Source organism: Rhinatrema bivittatum, chromosome 3 (assembly GCF_901001135.1).
Source record: "Rhinatrema bivittatum chromosome 3, aRhiBiv1.1, whole genome shotgun sequence".
Taxonomy (NCBI): Eukaryota; Metazoa; Chordata; class Amphibia; order Gymnophiona; family Rhinatrematidae; genus Rhinatrema; species Rhinatrema bivittatum.
In genome coordinates, this window is record NC_042617.1 from 171,933,413 (window position 1) to 171,953,458 (window position 20,046).

The 20,046-nt window shown below is 48.6% G+C and overlaps 1 protein-coding gene across 2 annotated transcripts in view; it reads left to right on the forward strand.

The window, feature by feature from the left end:
• Positions 1 to 20,046, forward strand: part of AHCTF1 (AT-hook containing transcription factor 1) — a 564,884-nt gene that overhangs the window by 323,698 nt on the left and 221,140 nt on the right. For both annotated transcript variants that reach the window (XM_029593945.1, XM_029593946.1), the window contains exons 22-23: positions 17,355 to 17,499; positions 17,599 to 17,727. In XM_029593945.1, coding sequence (XP_029449805.1) covers positions 17,355 to 17,499; positions 17,599 to 17,727 — 274 coding nt within the window. The remainder of the gene's footprint in view (positions 1 to 17,354; positions 17,500 to 17,598; positions 17,728 to 20,046) is intronic.

Below are 20,046 nucleotides of genomic sequence, written 5' to 3' on the forward strand. Positions count from 1 at the left end.
GCTCTCTCTTGCAGCACGCGGACATTGCTCGGTTCCTCAAGGGTGTCAAGCACCTCCGGCCTCCGCTACGGGATCCTTGTCCCTCCTGGAGTCTCAACCTGGTGCTGCGAGCCCTGTCGGGGCCTCCGTTCGAACCTTTGCGCACCGCGACACTCAAGGATCTCACCTTCAAGGCGGTATTTCTGGTGGCAATCTGCTCCGCTCGGCGTATATCAGAGTTACAAGCGCTATCGTGCAGGGAACCCTACCTCCGGTTCTCCGACTCGGGAGTCTCGATCCGCACCGTCCCTTCCTTCCTACCGAAGGTGGTCTCTGTTTTTCATGTGAACCAGACGGTGGAGTTGCCGTCCTTTTCCGCCTCCGAGCCGAAGTCTCTCCGACTCTTGGATGTTCAACGCACACTGCGTCTATACCTGGAGGCTACCAACGAGTTCCGGACTTCCGACCATCTATTTGTCCTTTGGTCCGGTCCGAAGAAAGGCTCCCAGGCCTCCAAGACAACCATTGCGAGATGGCTGAAGGCGGGTATTGCCGCTTCCTATGTTGGGGCGGGGCGGACGCCTCCGCCTGGCATTGTAGCGCATTCTACAAGGTCTCAGGCGGCCTCCTGGGCGGAGGCGCGCTCGGTCTCATCCCAGGAGATCTGTCGGGCGGCTACCTGGAAGTCGTTGCACACGTTCGCGAGGCATTACCGCCTACACCTCGCCTCTTCAGTCACGGGACATTTTGGTGAACAGGTTCTCCGAGCAGGCCTCGCAGGACCCCACCCGATTTAGGGAAGCTTGGGTACATCCCACGGTCTGGACTGATCCAGGTACGTACAGGGAAAAGAAAATTATTACTTACCTGCTAATTTTCGTTCCTGTAGTACCATGGATCAGTCCAGACGCCCACCGCTTTTGGGTTTTCTACTCCTGCTTCATCTTGCTCGTGGGAACGGTAAGGGTTTCTGTACTTCACCACTTGTCCATTTTTCACTGTTGTCCCAGCCTCAGTGCCTCACAAGTTGACGTGTTGTCCTTGTTGCCTCCTACCCGTTGTAGGACGCCCACTGTTAGTCTGTTATTACAGTTACATGGCTGGTTGTTGCCACTTTTCTATAAACTTGATTCAATGAGGGGGTTCGGGTTTTTCTACTCGGGCTTTGATATACTCGATACTGAACTCCTGCAGAGGGGGTAGTTCTACTTATGGTGACGCCCCCTCAGAGTTTTGGCTGACTCCATCTGCTGGATTGGGGACATAACCCACGGTCTGGACTGATCCATGGTACTACAGGAACGAAAATTAGCAGGTAAGTAATAATTTTCTTTTTGTCCTTTTGCGGATGACACCAAGATCTGCAACAGAGTGGACACGCCGGAAGGAGTGGAGAGAATGAAACGGGATTTAAGTAAACTGAAAGAGTGGTCGAAGATATGGCAGCTGAGATTCAATGCCAAGAACTGCAGAGTCATGCATATGGGGTGTGGAAATCCGGAAGAACTGTATTCGATGGGGGGAGAAGGGCTGATGTGCACGGCGCAGGAGAGAGACCTTGGGGTGATAGTGTCTAATGATCTGAAGTCGGCAAAACAATGTGACAAGGCGATAGCTAAAGCCAGAAGAATGCTGGGCTGCATAGAGAGAGGAATATCAAGTAAGAAAAGGGAAGTGATTATCCCCTTGTACAGGTCCTTGGTGAGGCCTCACCTGGAGTACTGTGTTCAGTTCTGGAGACCGTATCTCCGAAGGGACAGAGATAGGATGGAGGCGGTCCAGAGAAGGGCGACCAAAAAGGTGGAGGGTCTTCATCAAATGACTTATGAGGAGAGATTGAAGAATCTAAATATGTACACTCTGGAGGAAAGGAGGAGCAGAGGTGATATGATACAGACTTTCAGATACTTGAAAGGTTTTAATGATCCAAAGACAACGACAAACCTTTTCCGTTGCAAAAAAATCAGCAGAACCAGGGGTCACGATTTAAAACTCTAGGGAGGAAGACTCAGAACCAATGTCAGGAAGTATTTCTTCACGGAGATGGTGGTGGATACCTGGAACGCCCTTCCTGAGGAAATGGTGAAGACCAAAACTGTGAAGGATTTCAAAGGGGCGTGGGATAAATACTGTGGATCCATAAAGTCTAGAGGATGTGAATGAAGACAAGAGGCATGGGGGGTGGCTTGAGGGAATGTTGGCTACTACCTGGAGATGAATATCCTTATTCAATAATGCAACTCCAACATTGTTCTATGCTTCAACGGCAAGAAGAAATGTGGAAAAAAGGATTTCCAACCACACAAAAGCAGGGGAGTAGCTTGCTTGTTACGGCGGTTACTACCCCAAACCAAAAAAATACCTGATACTTCACTTTCAACGCAAATCCATCATAACTCTCTGCTTCAACGGCAGGGGAGGAAATTGTTGTCAATTCACGCATATCTAGCATAGCCCTCTGCTTCAACGGCAGGGGAGGAAATTTTGCCAATTCACGCATATCCAGCATAGCCCTTTGCTTCAACGGCAGGGGAGCAATTCACGCATATCCAGCATAGCCCTCTGCTTCAACGGCAGGAGAGCAATTCACGCATATCCAGCATAGCCCTCTGCTTCAACGGCAGGGGGAGTAAGTTTTGACAATTCACGCATATCCAGCATAGCCCTCTGCTTCAACGGCAGGGGAGCAAGACTGATACTTCACTTTCAATGCATAGCCAGCAAGGCTCTCTGCTTCAACGGCAGGGGGGAATGAAGAAAAGTGGATCTATATTCAGGCAACAATCAACAAGAACTGAATTACATAGTCTGAATAAACAGATAAGCATGGGTGTAGCTTGCTTATAGCGGTGGTTAATACCCCTAACTAAATTAAGCTATTTCACTTAGATGCAGGTCCAACACTGCTCTCTACATTAATGGCGGGGGTGGAAGGGAAATAGAATAAAAAAAAAAAGGTTACTAAGAACCAAGAGAAACAGATAAGTATGTGAAAGAAAAAAAAAGTGCGAAAGCTTGCTGGGCAGACTGGATGGGCCATTTGGTCGTCTTCTGCCGTCATTTCTATGTTTCTATGATTATTTACCATTTTCAACCATACCAGGATTTGGGGACACTCCATGAAGCTAATAGGTAGCACTTTTAAAACAAATTGGAGAAAGTATGTTTTTCCCTCAGATCACAATTCAGCTGTGGAATTTGTTGCTAGATGATGTGGTGAAAGCAATTAGCAACATTGCTGAATTTAAAATGGATTTGGAAGAGTCCATAAACCATTACTAGTCTTGTAGACTTGGGAAAGCCACTGCTTATCTCTGGTTTAAAGCAAGTAGGATTAGACTGGAGCCTGGGTACTTGTGACCTGGATTGGCCAGTGCTGGAGCTATAGAAGACATGATGTATGTACCTTTTGGTCTGACCCACCATGGCATTTATGTTCTTGTCTCGATATAGATACAGACTTATATACAGTGGCTTGCAAAAGTATTTAGCCCCATAAAATGTCAGCAGATTTGTGTGGTTTATAAATGAAACCTGTTCAGATTGTTCCCGACAGTATGCTTATTGCAAACCAGTATGCTCATTATTTCTCTGCATTTTTGAAAAAGAAAATTAAACACTGAAAAATGTTGCTTGCATAAGTATCCAACCCCTTCAGACTAGTACTTGGTAGAACCACCTTTTGTTGCATTAACAACTTTGTTGGGGTAAGTTTCTACCAGCTGTGCAGACTGTTAGGAATGATTGTTGCCCATTCTTCATGGTAGATTTGCTCAAGGTTGTTCAGGTTGGTTGTATGATTGTTGTTCAGGTTGGTTGTATAATTGTCAACCAGTTATATTGTTCCATATGTGCCACTGTTCTATGTAAAGCCCCTTATCTCTGTTGGGCAGTTTATCGTTATATGTAAACCGGAGTGATTTGTAGTCTCTATAAGAACCTCGGTATATAAAAATTAAAAATAAATAAATAAATAAATAAATGATGCTTATGGACTGTAATTTTCCAATAGTGCCATAGATTCTTGATTGGATTGAAATCTGGACTTTGATTTGACCATTGTAGAACATTCACCTAGTACTGTGTTGCTTTGGCCTTGTGTTTGGGATCATTGACCTACTGAAAGGTGAACTTTCTCCCAAGTTTGTTTTTTAGCAGACTGAAGCAGGTTGTCTTGCAGTATCTCCCTGTATATTGTACGTTCCATCCATCCTTAAATTTTAACAAGAAGCTCAGTCCCTGCTGAGGAAAAGCATCATCGCAACCCCATACTTTACTGTTGGGATGGTATTTGCTGAGGAATGGGCAGTGGTAGGTTTTTTGCTACACAGGTGAATTTTCAAAAGGATTTACACGTGTAAATGTAACTATTGTAGCGGTTTTCAAAAGCCATTTACGTGTGTACAGTGCACTTACATGAGCAAATCCTATAGACAATTTAATGGCATATATTCTAGCAATTTTCAAAAGCCCACTTTCTCAAGTAAAGTGCATTTTCCTAGCGTGTAGCAGATGGACTCAGAACAAATGGGTATAGTGTGCTCGTGCTAGCAGTTGGAGACGGATCTGAAGTCTGCACGGGGTACATATACCCCCGCAGGAAGTGCAGCAACTCTGTAATTTCCGTCTCCAAAGCAGTTTGGAGCTACCTCACGCTCGCTGAGCGTTTTTCCAAATTCTAACGACTAAATTACACGACATTTAAAAAAAGACTCAAGACTTGGTTATTCCACAAAGCTTTCCCACAACATCAAACTGCGGAATATCCCTGCCATTGATCCCTTCCGTGGTAACCCTCTAGAAATCACATGAACTTTGGCAGTCTAATATCAAAACCTAACTTTATACCTATCACCTGTCTATTTAGCCTACATTAGGCACCGTATCTTTGAATTATGTTATTAATCCCATATATCTTAATCCAAGTTATTTCGACCTGTTCATTGTAAGACATTTACTTGTCACTGTTATTGTTCAGAATGTAAACCGAATTGATCAGTAATTCTTTTATTGGAAAGTCGGTATATAAAAATGCTAAATAAATAAATAAATAAATTCATAGAAGAATCCTACCTGAAGACGAGCCCCGCACTCCTGCGGTGATACCATTCGGTCCCTCCCCCAGTTGAGTTTCCCGAGGTGATTTCCGTGGTCCCTCGGAGGTAAGAGCCTCGGTCCGGTGGCCGATTCACGGCAGGGACCTAGCCCCCGAGTGAGAAGGGCTCGGGCGCGGCACAGAGGCAGCCTCGGTCCCGGTGCGGACTTGGCCCTCGAGCGAGACGAGTTCGGGCGCGGCCTAGAGGCAGCGGGTGCACTTCCTCGAGCGCGGCGGTGACGGTACTCACCCTCTCCCCCCGCAGCCGGAGACCGCCCGGGTTGCAACCGGGAAGCGCCGAAGACAAGGTAAGGCATACATCTTTACTTGTGGGTCTCCGAGGAAGCGAGGATTAGCGGGGTCTGCCTTCGTGGCAGCCCGCCAAGGAGGTCGCCATTTTACCTGCCTGCTCGCCGTCACCATTTCCCTGGTTCGTCGCCTCGCTCTAGCGCTCAGGCCAGACTGAGCACACAGGCGACGGGCGCATATGTTGGGCGCCCGAAAATAATTGGGCACATATTTGATAAAGGCGCACATTGAAGACACTTTGATAGGCGCACGTTGATGGGCACACGTTGCTAAGCCCTCGTTGATAGGCGCACGTTGTTGGGCACACGCTGCTAAGCCCACGTTGATGGGCGCACGCTGCTAAGCCCATGTTGCTGGGCGCACGTTGCTATGCGCACGTTGCCAAGCGCACGCTGATAGGCGCGCGCACGTTGACAAGTGCACGTTGCCAAGTGCACGTTGCTAGGCGCACGTCCATAGGCGCACGGTGATACGCGCATATTAGTAGGCGCACATCTTTCGCGCATATTACAAGGCGCATACTCCGGCTGGGAGCGCACCGCATAGAGATAACAGACGAGATGGAGCGTAGGAGAGCTCATGCGTCCGCAGAGCTGGCACCTCCAGAATCATGCATAAGAGCTCTAGGCCTCTGCTCAGCATGCAACCTCAGAGCCACTCAGAGCGAGGAAGCAGACTCCCTATGTGCCCAATGTGAGGAGGCCCTGGGAGTTCCAGGCCAGGGCCGGTCCCAGCCCAGCGTACTTGCCAGTTCCTCAGGGAACACCCCGGACCTAGCAGGCAGCGGTGAGCAGCCAGGGAACCCGAGAGACCTGGTGCCCCTAAGGCTAGAACCTGCTTCACTCTCATGGGTGGAATTATTCAAGGGGATTCATGCCTTTGTCAAGATGCAGTCTGATCCCCGAACAGACCCATGCGGGCCGGAGGACCCCGCCCCTGGACCCTCAAGACCTAGGCACGGCTACTCGCCACCCGGAAGCCCCACTTATGGGGATTCAGATTGTTCTGAGGAAGAGGGCAAGCCCCCCGAGGAGGGAGAGCTTCCCTCGGGGATAGAACTGTATCGAACCATGAGACGCTTCTTTCTTAAAGAGGATCTCCCAGACCTGGTCTCTCAATGCCTGTCGGAGCTGGCTATCCCGGGCCAAGGCACCCAAGGGGAACCTAGAATGAACCCTCTGCTAGAGGGCCTGCGCCAATCGGCTCACCATTTTTCCCCTCCTATAAGCAGCACAACAGCTAATCGATCTGGAATGGAATGCGCCGGAGGCCTCATTCAAAGGGGGTCGGGCCTTATCTGGCATGTACCCCCTGGACCCGGCAACCAAGGAGCTGCTGGCATGCCCTAAGGTAGACGCCATAGTTTGCGCAATTGTGAAGCGCACCACCATTCCGGTGGAGGGGGGGGCGGCCCTCAAGGATGCACATGACCGGAGCATGGACGCCATTCTGAAACAAGCCTTTGAGGTGGCAGCCATGTCCCTACGAATTGCAACCTGCTGCACCATGGTGACGCGTTCCTGTTTATCTCAAGCTAGGAACAACACCCCGGGAGAAGAAATGGAATCAGCGCTCTCGTTCCTCACTGACGCAGCCTCTGACCTAGTCTGTACGGCAGCCAAGGGAGTGTCATCCTCAGTGGCAGCCAGGAGACAGCTCTGGCTACGAAATTGGTCGGCCGACTCCTTCTCCAAGACACGCCTCACAAGAATGCCCTTTAAGGGATCCCTCATGTTCGGCAGCGACCTCGAGAAACTGGCTAATAAATGGGGCGCCTCTCCATTACCCGTCTACCAGAAGACAGGTCAAGGAGGAGCCAGTGCCATTTTCCTAGGCCATCCAGAGGTAGAAGCTCTCAGCGCTTCAACCCTTACAGGGCTTGCTACCAAGCACCTCGTTCTCAGACCAGGAACCAGTCCTTTCGGACCAAGCACAACAAGAGGAGAACCAGTTCGGGTCCCGGCCGCACCCCACAATGAGAATCAGCAGACCCATCTGGGGGAAGAAGCCATAGGGGGCAGGCTAACCCTATTCTACCGCAGGTGGGTCGAGATTACCTCGGACCAGTGGGTCCTCGCCATCATCCGAGAAGAGTATTACCTGGACTTTCTTCGGCTCCCTCCGGACAAGTTTGTGGAATCTCCTTGTCCACCCCTCAAGAGGGCGGCACTGGAAGCTACCTTGTGGAGGCTCCTGTCCCTAAACGCCATAATCCCAGTGCCTGCATGGGAGATAAATTCTGGGCATTATTCCATTTATTTCATAGTACCCAAGAAAGAGGGCACTTTCAGGCCCGTCCTGGACCTCAAGTCAGTCAACCGACACCTACGGGTCCCCAGCTTTCGCATGGAAACTCTGCGGTCAGTCAAAAGTGCAATACAGCCAGGGGAGTTTCTCACATCCCTGGACCTGTCAGAAGCCTACTTGCATATCCCAATCCATCGGGATCACCAGCGCTACTTACGCTTCAAAGTTCTGAGCCAACACTTCCAGTTCCGAGCTTTACCCTTCGGGTTAGCCACCGCGCCGCGGACCTTTACCAAGGTCATAGTAGTAGTGGCGGCGTCACTCAGGAAGGAAGGAATTCTCGTCCATCCCTACCTGGACGATTGGCTGATCAGAGCAAAGTCACCGGAGGAGAGCCACCAGGCAACCAACAGAGTTATATCTCTTCTGGAAAGCCTAGGATAGGTAGTCAACACAAACAAGAGTTCCCTACAGCCTTCCCAGTCGCTGGAATACCTAGGAGTCCGATTCGACACCCAGGAAGACAAGGTCAGCCTGACCTCCAAGAGGAGATCAAAACTCCGGAATCGTCTGCAGGCCCTGCTGAGCGCCACCCGGCCCACAGCTTGGGATTACCTACAGGTCCTCGGCCTCATGGCATCCACTCTGGAGGTGGTACCATGGGCGCGGGATCATATGAGACCATTACAACGTGCCCTCCTATCTCGGTGGAGCCCACGATTACAGAACTACACCATACACCTACCTCTACCAGTCAGAGTGCGGAATCAGCTACGGTGGTGGTTGCAGCCCGGGCACAAGAGCCGGGGGTCAAAAATGTCCTCCCCAACCTGGACCCTGCTCACTACAGATGCCAGCCTGAACGGATGGGGAGCACACTGCGAAGAACTAACCACACAAGGGCGGTGGAACAAAGAAGAATCGGGGTGGAACATCAACCGCCTAGAGGCACGGGCAGTCAGGCTAGCCTGCCTACGATTTGCCCACAGACTTCGAAACAGGGCGATCAGAGTGATGTCGGACAACGCCACCACGGTGGCATACATCAACCGACAGGGCGGAGCCAGAAGCCGACAGGTATCCTTAGAAATAGCCCCCCTGATTGCTTGGGCGGAGGCAAATCTCCAGGACATCTCTGCAGTCCACATCGCTGGGAAGGACAACCCCATGGCAGACTTCCTCAGCAGAGAAAGCCTAAACCCGGGGGAATGGCAGCTGTCGCCCACAGCTTTCCAGATGATTGTGGATCAGTGGAGGACTCCGGGCATGGACCTACTAGCGGACAGGTCCAACGCTCAAGTACCCAGATACTTCAGTCGCAGACGAGATCCTCTCTCCCTTGGGATCGACGCTCTGGTACAGCCATGGCCTCAGGGGATCCTGCTATATGCTTTTCCTCCATGGCCCCTGCTGGGCGCCATTAAATACAAGATTCAGCGGCACAGAGGCCTAGTTCTTCTAGTGGCCCCAGACTGGCCAAGAAGACCCTGGTACGCAGACATGAGAAGACTGCTGGCAGGGAATCCACTACCCCTGCCTCCACACAGGGACCTGCTGCGGCAAGGTCCCATCCTCCACGAGGATCCAGCTCAATTCTCTCTTATGGTCTGGCCATTGAGAGGGCTCGACTGAAGGAAAAGGGGATACTCGGGGCCGGTAATAGATACACTCCTCCGAGCATGCAAGTTCTCCACATCACTAACATACATAAGGATCTGGAGAGTATTTGAAGCCTGGTGCGACACTCACAGCACCAATCCACATGCCGCTAAAATCCCTATCATTTTGGATTTCCTGCAAGATGGACTTCAGAAGGGTCTGTCCCTCAATTCCATCAAGGTTCAGGTGGCAGCGCTATCCTGCTACGGCTACGGCCCCAGGAGTGACGGCAACAGCATTGCCACACACCCAGACGTTTCACGTTTCCTGAAAGGAATCAAACACATTCGCCCGCCACTGAAGTGGCCAGTGTCCCTGTGGAGTTTCTAGCGGGACCCGCCTTCAGACCCCTTCGAGGCCTGTCCCTCCGTTTGTTTACCTTGAAGATGGTGTTCCTGCTGGCCGTATGCTCAGCACGCCGCATCTAAGAGCTACAAGCGCTGTCCTGCCGTGATCCGTTTCTCAGAATCACTCCAGAGGCTATCCATTTTCGCATGATTCCTTCCTTCTTACCCAAAGTAGTCTCACACTTCCACCTCAACCAAACCATATCCTTGCCAACCACGGAAGGTTTGAAGAAGTCTGAAGAAGGTCGAATACTGCGCCATCTCGACATCGGCAGCCTGCTGTCCAGATACCTGGAAATGTCAGAAGCAGTACGAAAGACGGACCACCTGTTCGTCCTTCACAGCGGGAAGAAGCAAGGGGAAGCGGCCTCACGGGCAACCATCGCCCGCTGGATCAAAGAAGTTATCAAGGCGGCCTACGTAGAAGCGGGAAAACCACCACCTCTACGGGTCAAGGCTCACTCTACCAGAGCGCAGGCGGCCTCCTGGGCAGAAACTAGGATGCTGTCGCCGGCAGAGATATGGAAAGCGGCAACGTGGTCCTCCCTCCGTACCTTCTTCAGATTCTACCGTCTGGATGTCCAGGCCAGGGAGGACACAGCATTTGCGAGGGCAATCCTAAGCGGACCTCGGGCAGCCTCCCACCCAGTCTGGGAGTAGCTTTTGTACATCCCATTTGTTCTGAGTCCATCTGCTACACGCTAGGAAATGTAGAGATTACATACCTGATAATTTTGTTTTCCTTAGTGTATGCAGATGGACTCAGCATCCCGCCCGGCTGCCGGTATGCATGGGGATTCACCGACTCACGGTAAGCCATGTTTTCTTATATAGGGCATCCACCCTGCCGGGTGTCGACGCCTTCCGGTTGAGAACACTGGCGGTCTCCAGCTACTATCAATTGGTCAGGGTACTCATGTTCATTTAATCGATCGGTCAGTCACACATATATCCATAAAGCTTTTGCAAGGAAGATTACTGAGTTGCTGCACTTCCTGCGGGGGTATATGTACCCATGCTGACGTCAGATCCGTCTCCAACTGCTAGCACGAGCACACTATACCCATTTGTTCTGAGTCCATCTGCATACTCTAAGGAAAACGAGATTATCAGGTAAGTAATCTCTACATTACTCGAGTAAAACCCAGATTTACGCATGTAAATGGTTTTTAAAATAAGGCTCATAGCATTTTGAATTTTGGCCAAAAAGCTCAAATATTTGTCTCATCTGACCACAAAACCGTACCCAACGTTTTAGCTGGTTCACACTGTGTTTTTTGGCAAATTCCATATGTGCTTTGATGTGGTTTTTCTTCAATAATGGCTTCTTTCTAGCCACCCTCCCATGCAAGCCAGTTATATGTAAAGGTCTTGATATGGTTGAATGGTGCACCTGCACTCCAGTCTCAGCCACTGATCTCTGTAGCTCCTTCAAAGTGACTGTTGGCCTCTTTGTGGCTTCCCTCACAAGTCTTCTCCTTGCTCTAATGTAGAGTTTTGAGGGACAGCCTTGTCTAGGCAGTGTCTGGATGGTATGATGCGGCTTCCATTTCCTCATAATTGATCCAAGAGTGCTCACTGGGATATCCAAGCACTTGGATATTTTGTAGCCTTTTCCTATCTTGTGCTTGCCTATAGCTTAAGATCTGTTTAATGTTTGGGTACTTGTGACTTGGATTGGCCACTGTTGGAAACAGGATGCTGGACTTGATGGACCCTTGGTCTGACTCACTATGGCATATCTTATGTTCTTATGAGATATTGAACGCCAGTATATAAAGCTGTATTGCCATTTAGTAATTGTGCTAATGGCTTAACTGGCAAGAAAAAGGATTGTTTGATAGATACTTATCTGTGGTTTTTTTTTTTTTTTTTTTTAACTTTCAACAAGGAGTCCCCAAACCTTAAGTGAAAAGTCTCGTGATATTTTTAAAATCGCTGAGAGGGCCAGTGAGGAGGCAGGTTGATTGCCCCCTTGGAGTTTTGACATGCAGTATTTTTCTTTTTAGTGACTTAAAATGTTAAAGAAGCAGGGAGGCAGGGTTCCCAGAGGTGTGTCAGATAAGATGTCTGACAAATATTTCTAAGACGTTAGTAACCCTGCCACATTCCTGGGAACTCTACCATCTGCCTCCCTGTTTCCTCAGCATCTGAATCTACTTGCTAGGTACTCCTGGGGGAATTCTGCGCCAGAAAATGTAAAATTCTGTGCACAAAAACCTAATTCTACAAACTTTATATTGGTCAAAATAACACAATTTACATGAGTCTTTAAGTAATATTGAAAATTTCTTTGCCCTTGATATCTATTAGAGGGGTAATTACTTAAAGACAGTCTTTAAGTAATTACATTTTAAATTAATACAGAAAAAAGTTATTACTTAAAGATACAGAATTTTAAATATTTTGAGCTGAATTTCCCTAGAAATTCACTGTAAGAGTGTCCCTTCCATTCACTCTCCCTACTCCCCTGGCCACTTTGCCCTCTCAGGCCCCAACTCCTCCACCTGGTAGTATCTCTCACCTCCATCTCTAGGCTCAACACCTTCCACTCTATCTCCACTCCCATAGTTTGACCCTGTACTCAGTACTGCCCCCTCACACAGGCTCCTTCTGTTCTTCCATCTCCCTAGTGCACATACAAACACCCTCATAGAGGCTCCTTCTCTCTTGCATACACACCCCCACAAGCTCCCTTTTTTTCTCATGCATACACCCTCACAAGGCTACCTATGACTCTCTCTCACGCACCCCTTCACACAGACTCTCTCTCTTTCACATACACAATCCCTTCACACAGGCTATCCCATACACAGGATCCCTTTTTCATACACACCAGCTCCCAATCGCTCTCACACATACACACACCTTCACAATCTCATCATATAGTTCATTGTAAAGCCTATTGCTGCATTCTGTTCTCCGTTAACCGATGAGATGTTCACAATGACTGTCTGTATATAAAATTTCTAAATAAAATAAAATAAATATAGGCTCCCTCTCTCTGGCACCCACATTCAAGCACCTCCCCCTGCTCTCTCTCTCTCTCACACCCTCCCCCTGCTCTCTCACACCCTCCCCCTGCTCTCTCACACCCTCCCCCTGCTCTCTCTCTCATCCTCCCTTTCCTTCTCACACACACACACACACGCACCTCTCTACACATATTCACTCTCACCGGGGCCTTCATCTTTGCCGCAAGTGGAGTGGGTCCCATGGCGCGCCGGGGGGCCTTCATCTTCGCTGCAAACGGCGTGCTCCGGTCATGGCATTCCGAGGTCTCCTCTGACATTTTCTGTGCAGAATTTTGAGCAAATTCTGCGCTCTGCCATGATACTGACACAATGGACTTTAAAATCTCAGTGGCATCAAGCCACTCAGCCGTTTTTGTCCCTTGTCCACATAACCAGCCAGCTTCGTCTGTCCCTTACTTAGTGGACGCCCAAGGCCAACTTACAAACAGGTCTACCCTTCAAGCAACCGGCTCCTGAGGTGACCTTAACCACGGACGCCTCCAACCTAGCTTGGGGAGCCCACGTAGAAAGCCTCCAAACTCAAGGGATGGACAAAAGCCGAAGCGACCCATCAGATAAATTTTCTGGAGCTTTGGGCGATGCGGGTCGCCCTTTATACATTCAGGGATTGCCTCTCCAACAAGGTTGTCTTGATTCAAACAGGCAACCAAGTAGCAATGGTGGTACCTGAACAAACAGGGTGGCATGGGCTCTTATCTGCTCTGCCAAGAAGCGGCGCAGATTTGGGCATGGGCCTTGTCACATTCCATACTACTGCGAACCACTTATCTGGCAGGCACACAGAATGCAGTGGCGGACCGCCTCAGCCGGAATTTCCAACCCCACGAGTGGTCTCTGGATCCCTTTGTTACAAGCAGAATCTTCCACCGGTGGGGTCAGCCGACCATCGACCTCTTTGCATCTGAACAGAACCGCAAAGTGGATCGCTTCTGCTCTCTACACAGGGACCGAAGAGCACCAACCATGGATGCCTTTGCCGACCCCTGGAACACAGGCCTGCTATATGTGTACCCTCCAATTCCGCTAATAAGCAAGATTCTCGTGAAGCTACAACAGGACCGAGACTCAATGATACTCATAGCCCCATTTTGCCCACACTAAGTCTGGTTTCCCATACTTCTCGACCTATCTGTCCAGGAACCCATTAGCTGGGCACAGTGCCCAACCTCATAAAATAGGATCACGGCAAGTTGCGCCTCCCAAACCTCCAGACCCTGACGGCCTGGATGTTGAAAGGTTGGTATTACAGCCCCTCAATCTTTCTAGCAGCGTGTCTCAAGACCTCGTAGCTTCATGAAAGCCTTCCACACGGAAGAAGTTTACTTTGTGGTGCACACAGGCTTTGATCCCTTTTCTTGCCCCACACCCAAACTCTTGGACTATCTCTGGCACCTCTCAGAATCTGGTCTCCAGACTTCCTCCTTACAAGTGCACCTCAGTGCCATCTCTGCTTACCATCAAGGAATAGGGGAGGCCCCAATAACGGCTCAACCCCTTGTGAGTCGCTTCATGAGAGGCTTACTACAACTTAAGCCTCTTCTACGACCACCGGTCATGGCATGGGACCTCAACGTGGTACTTGCACAGCTCATGCGTCCTCCTTTTGAGCCCCTGCACTCCTGCGAATTCAGATATCTTACATGGAAAGTAATTTTCCTGATAGCTATCACATCTGCTCACAGAGTCAGTGAGTTGCAAGCCCTTGTAACATACTCGCCCTATACAAGGTTCCTCCATGACCGGGTGGTTCTCCGGACTCACCCTAAATTCCTTCCTAAGATGGTAACGGATTTCCACTTAAATCAGTCCATCATCTTGCCCACTTTCTTTCCAAGGCCTCACACTCACCCGGGTGAGCGAGCTTTGCACACCTTGGACTGTAAACGTGCACTTGCATTCTACTTGGACCGCTTCGCAGTCCACAGAAAGTCCACCCAACTCTGTTTCTTTTGACAAAAACACACTTGGAGTTGCAGTGGGCAAGCAAACTCTCTCCAACTGGTTGGCAGACTGCATTGAATTCTGCTACCAGCAAGCAGGCCGACGAGTGAAGGCGCACTCAGTCAGGGTCATGGCAACGTTGGTAGCACACTACCATTCAGTACCGATTGCCGACATCTGCAGGGCTGCGACATGGAGCTCTCTCCACACCTTCAAGGCCCACTACTGTCTTGACAAGGCTGGATGACAAGACTCTGTCTTTGGCCAGTCTGTCCTACAGAACTTATTCCCAGTGTAGACCCAACTTGTCCTACCTCGACCCGCTGTGAATTTCATCATTGCCAACAGCACCCCAGTTGTTGTGCCTATTGCACATGTTGTGTGCTGCTTGGCCTGCTCATGAGTCAGCCTGTAGCTTGCTATTCACTCATATGTGAGGACTACCATCCTGCTTCTCCTGGGAGAAAGCAGAGTTGCTTACCTGTAACAGGTGTTCTCCCAGGACAGCAGGATGTTAGTCCTCACGAAACCCTCCTGCCACCCCGCGGAGTTGGGTTCGATACCGTTTTCTTATTTTATTTTTCACTCGTACGTTTGGTTGTAAACGAGACTGAAGGGGGGACCCCGTGTGGCCACAGGGTTAGTGGCATGCTGGTCATGCTCAGTGTGCCAGTCAGAGTTCTAGAAACTTTGACAAAAGTATTCCGTGACAGGGCTCCATCTAATGATGTCACCCATATGTGAGGACTAACATCCTGCTGTCCTGGGAGAACACGTGTTACAGGTAAGCAACTCTGCTTTATCCATGTTAAAAGACCCTTTTGAAAATTGCTACACTTTGCCAACTGAGGGTAAAAGTAAGTATACTGTAACATACATACCTGTGGTGGTGGTGGGGGGGGGGGGGAGTGCAGGGCTAGGTTGGTGGAGGGAAAGTACATGTAGAGATTTAATTTTGAAATCCTCCTGTATACTTTCACACATGTACTTTGCACCCTGCTTCAAAGCATATAAAAAGTATGCAGGAATAAAAGTACTGGCTTCCCCCACCCGCCTGAGTTTTCAAAAGGAAACTCCATTGGCAATTTCCTTTTGAAAATTAGATTGCAGGTCTGAAAGTACTGGTGCTGATTTTCTGCTAGACCATACTAAGTTGCCAACCTGGAATTTTTTTGAACTTGCTTCCTTTTTCCCATTGCAGCTGGATTTGAAGGTGGAATAGCCTTGACTTTCAATTATGAAGGCAATTTTTAAATGGCTTTGGAAATTGCCCTACCTGTGTATTCAGTTTAGATCATTTTTTTATACATTATGAATGATTCTGGAGTACATATTTATTTTGTTATGGCATGCAAAAATTAAAGAGAAGTTTGTGGGAGTATGTGAAACATTTTGAAGCTGAAAAATAGTCTGTTTCCTGATGGGTTGGTATGTTCAAGGCATTCTGTGAATATCTCTAAGGACAGCCACTCTTTGCTTACTTCATTAGATAAGTCATCTGGGATCTCAGGAAACATGCAAGGTGTAGTTTCTTTAGCAATAGGTAATCTAGTACTTTAAAACATAACACATGCTACTTTAAAACATAACAAACGTAACAGTCATACTGTAGAATGCAAACAATGTTCATTAGAATAACAGAGCCCAGTCAGACTATAAAACACTTCATTGTAAAGAGGATCAATTCTAGAATGGGAAGTATGCTGGAAGATGTAAAAATGTCAGAGATGGGTTCTACAGCCATACCTGTCACTGTCAGACTTTCTATATAGATTATTTTCATTCTAATCACATTCCATAACAAGTTGATTCATTCATCCAGTATTTTGCATTTCTGTTATCAGTTGTATATGTCATGTACTTTTAGTGCTGAACTTTTACTATATGTCACTGTTCCCCAATCCTCTTCTGAATGCATATCTAACAAATCTAGTTTTCAGGGTAGCCACAGTGAGATTTGCATACACTGGGTCTCCAGTGCAGGTAAATATCTCATGCATATTCATTGAGTATCCTGAAAACCAGGTTAGGTGTGCCTCCAGTGAGAGTTGTGAAACACTAATATATTGAACAGTTAAGAGAAAATACTGTATGTGGACTTGAGAAATAAAAGTATGATTCACAGAATCATAGATTTTATGCTGAATATCTCATAGAAAATCACATATATTGACGTGAACTTAACAGAATAGGTTCACCCTCATATGTGAGCACTAGTACATTTACACTGAAACAGTGTTTTAACTTTTATGCACTTATTATCAATGTGCTTGCTCACCTTATGTAATCATGGGGTGACCTTTTTTCTGTCACGTTAGTATATACCGCAGTGGTTAGCACAAAACCTTTTTTTAAGGATTTTTTTTAATGTATTGTGTTATTTTAAATATATTATATTATAGCTTTGACTCCGATCAAATAAATGGAAGAGACGACTTATGCCGCATTACATAGGAACCTGTTTTTCGACTCTAAAATTTGTCCAAAGCCCCTGAAGAAGAAATTCTCGAAACACCAGCGGTGTCGGGCATTCTGCAGAGCAAAGCTGATGAGCTCTTTGCTCTAGTCTACATTTTTGGAATAGATAAGTTAAAACACTGTTTCAGTGCAAATGATCTAGTGCTCACATATGAGGGTGAACCTATTCTGTTAAATTCACGTCAATATATGTGATTTTCTTGCATTTTGTTTGGACTTCTATCACATATTTCACCAGTTTTTCTGATTTTGAATATCTCATAGATGCATGGTGGAGGCTTGGACTTTACTACGACTTCACTCTAACAGGCTGAATGTGGAGGAATTACTAAGGCACATGTATGAGGTCTGTCAAGAAATTGGACTAATGGAGGACTTGCTGAAGCTCCCATTCTCCAACACTGAACAAGTAAGCGATTAGAAGAAGGGAAATGATGTAGGGTTGCTTTACACAAGGGCTGAACAGTTTTCAAAGTCTTTTTTTTTTTTTTTTTTTTTTTCTTTGCAGGAGTGCTTAGAGAAGTTCTTGCAGAACAGTAATGATGTACAGAATCAGGAATTTCTTTTAATTCACCATCTACAGCGTGCTAATTATATTCCAGCTTTGAAGCTAAACCAATCACTAAAGGTTAATTTGGTAAGTTGAAGATTTCATTTTGGTTTAAAAATGCACGTTAGTACAGTGTTTCCCAACCAGCGTGCCTTCAGACCTTATTAGGTGTACCATGTAAAAGACACCATTGCCTGGGTTCTGCTCTTAGCATCTCAGAGCAACAAGTCACCAGCGGTGGCTTTTTTTTTTTTTTTTTAACTCTTTATTTCCTAGCGTGCGCACAGCGCCACGCGCATATATGCCGGGCGCTCAGCGACGTGCACAAAGGGGACTGAGTGCACAACTAGGCCCGTGTGCACAGCCACGCGCGCATCTTCCGTTCCTAGGCGCACAACGTAGGCGCACCTGGAACGCATAACCAGGCTTCTCGGCACGCGCATCTGTACAAGATACACGCGCAAATCATGGCACTGCCGTCCAAGACAGCTAAAGGCCCAGTCCTCTGCCCGGCATGCCACCTAAGAGCGGCACAGCCCGAGGTGACCTCCTCCCTGTGCCTGTTGTGTGAAGAAGCCCGGGGGGAACAGAGACAAGGTCCCCTTCAGCCTGTAGAGGACTCCCAGAGGGCCCCCTCAGTGGGGGCCCTCTGGGAGCGCCACCGGACCCAATGCGGTCTCAGGCAACTTCACCTGGGCGGGATTCTTCATGGAACTACAATCCTACATCCACGCACAGACAGGACCACCAGCGGCAGAACCACAACCCCCGCCAGTGGCCCAGAACCTCCCAGGGCCCTCCCGGCCTCCACCAGATGAGCCGCCCCTGGACAAATACCTCCCCTTCCCTGTACGTTCCCGGACCAGTCCAGACCGTGGGTTGAGCCTCCTGTCCAGCAGATGGAGACAGACTAAAACTGAAAGGGTATCCTATATCAGGACAGAGCCAACCCTGCAGCCCTTCAGTATTTGCCTGTCTCCAGCAGATGGATCAGCTCACCCTGCGGTTCCCTGATCTTGGCTACTTAGCCCTTTCCCTGTTGGGTTTCTTTCTCTCTTAAGGATCAAGCAAGTACCACTTTATTTAAAAAAAAAAAACAAAAAAAAACTACCTTTTGGGCTCTGTTTGTTTTTTCTGATCAGGAGACAGTCCTGTGTTTTACATAGCCTAAGCCCTGTTTTTACCGGTGATCCTAAGTGGGGTAAAACTGGTGGTCCAGTCACTCCCCCCTTACCTGGCTGCTCTTTCTATAGGGGCTTTTCTCCCCTAACATTTTCTTAGGGAGACTCTCTCTCTCGCTCTGTTCCTAGAATAAAAAAAAAAAGGAACATTTTAAAAGCCACAAGCCAATCTGTTTTCTCTTGTTTTTGCCAGCAGCCAGGTATTTAGTACAGAGGAGCGTGCAGGGTTCGTTCCTCTGCCTCCACTCCTCTCGGCAGCAAAGTTTGTGCAGTCAGCCGGTTTTTTAGGCAGATCGTGGCTACTCTTCAGTGAGACATGCCGCGATCTCAGTGCTGCCTTGCTTGTGGTAAGTCCTCCATGCGTCTTTTGCGCGAGGGACTCTGCTCTTCTTGCTTGCCGAGTGAGGAGGGCCCCTTCTCGGCAGCGCTGACTAAACAAGCCCGGGGTCGCGTTTCCAACCACATGGCCAGGCTGTTCCCGGATCGGCAGACCGCGGGAGCGGCTGCCATCTTGGGAGTTTCTGTATGCGTTTGGAAAGTTTTTGAGGCCGCCTGTGCGGACTCGAGTGTTTCAGCACGCTCTGCTCTGGTTTCATTGGTACTTTCCTTTCTTCAGAAGGGTCTCTCCAAGGGTCTCTCCTTCAGTTCTTGCGCATTCAGATGTCCGCCCTCTGCTCTCTCCTTGGTAGCATAGAAGGTCATTCCTTGGCGTCTCACCCGGACATTGTACGGTTCTTGAAGGATGTCAAGCACTTGCGGCCGCCCGTCCGTTCCACTTGTCCGTCTTGGAGTCTTAATCTCGTCCTTCGGGCTCTCTGTACGGGGAGTGGTAGCAATGGAAGGAGCTCTGGCAGCCACATGCGGCAACCAAAGTAACTAGTCAAACTGGCTGACCACATCATTTTGCCTTCTCCCTTCTGGTTTTCTGTATAGAGTGACCTGGCCTATTGTGACAAGTTCGTGTGTATCTGTACTCTGCCCTATTTTGTTTTAAAATTTCGAAGAGAGACTGGTAGGACTTTGAGTGCATTCTTCGCTCTTGTTTTGACCATAAGAGTCCCCTCCATGTCTGTGTTGTCTGCCCGAAAGTGTGCTGCACAACATGTTTTTGTTATAGGTGTGCTTTGGGCTTAAAAGTTGGGAAACACTGTCAGGTCTATCCTGTAAAGTGCGGCCGCGTTTACCCTGCTCCTAAGCCGCGTTCTACTCACTTTCTGGCCGCGTT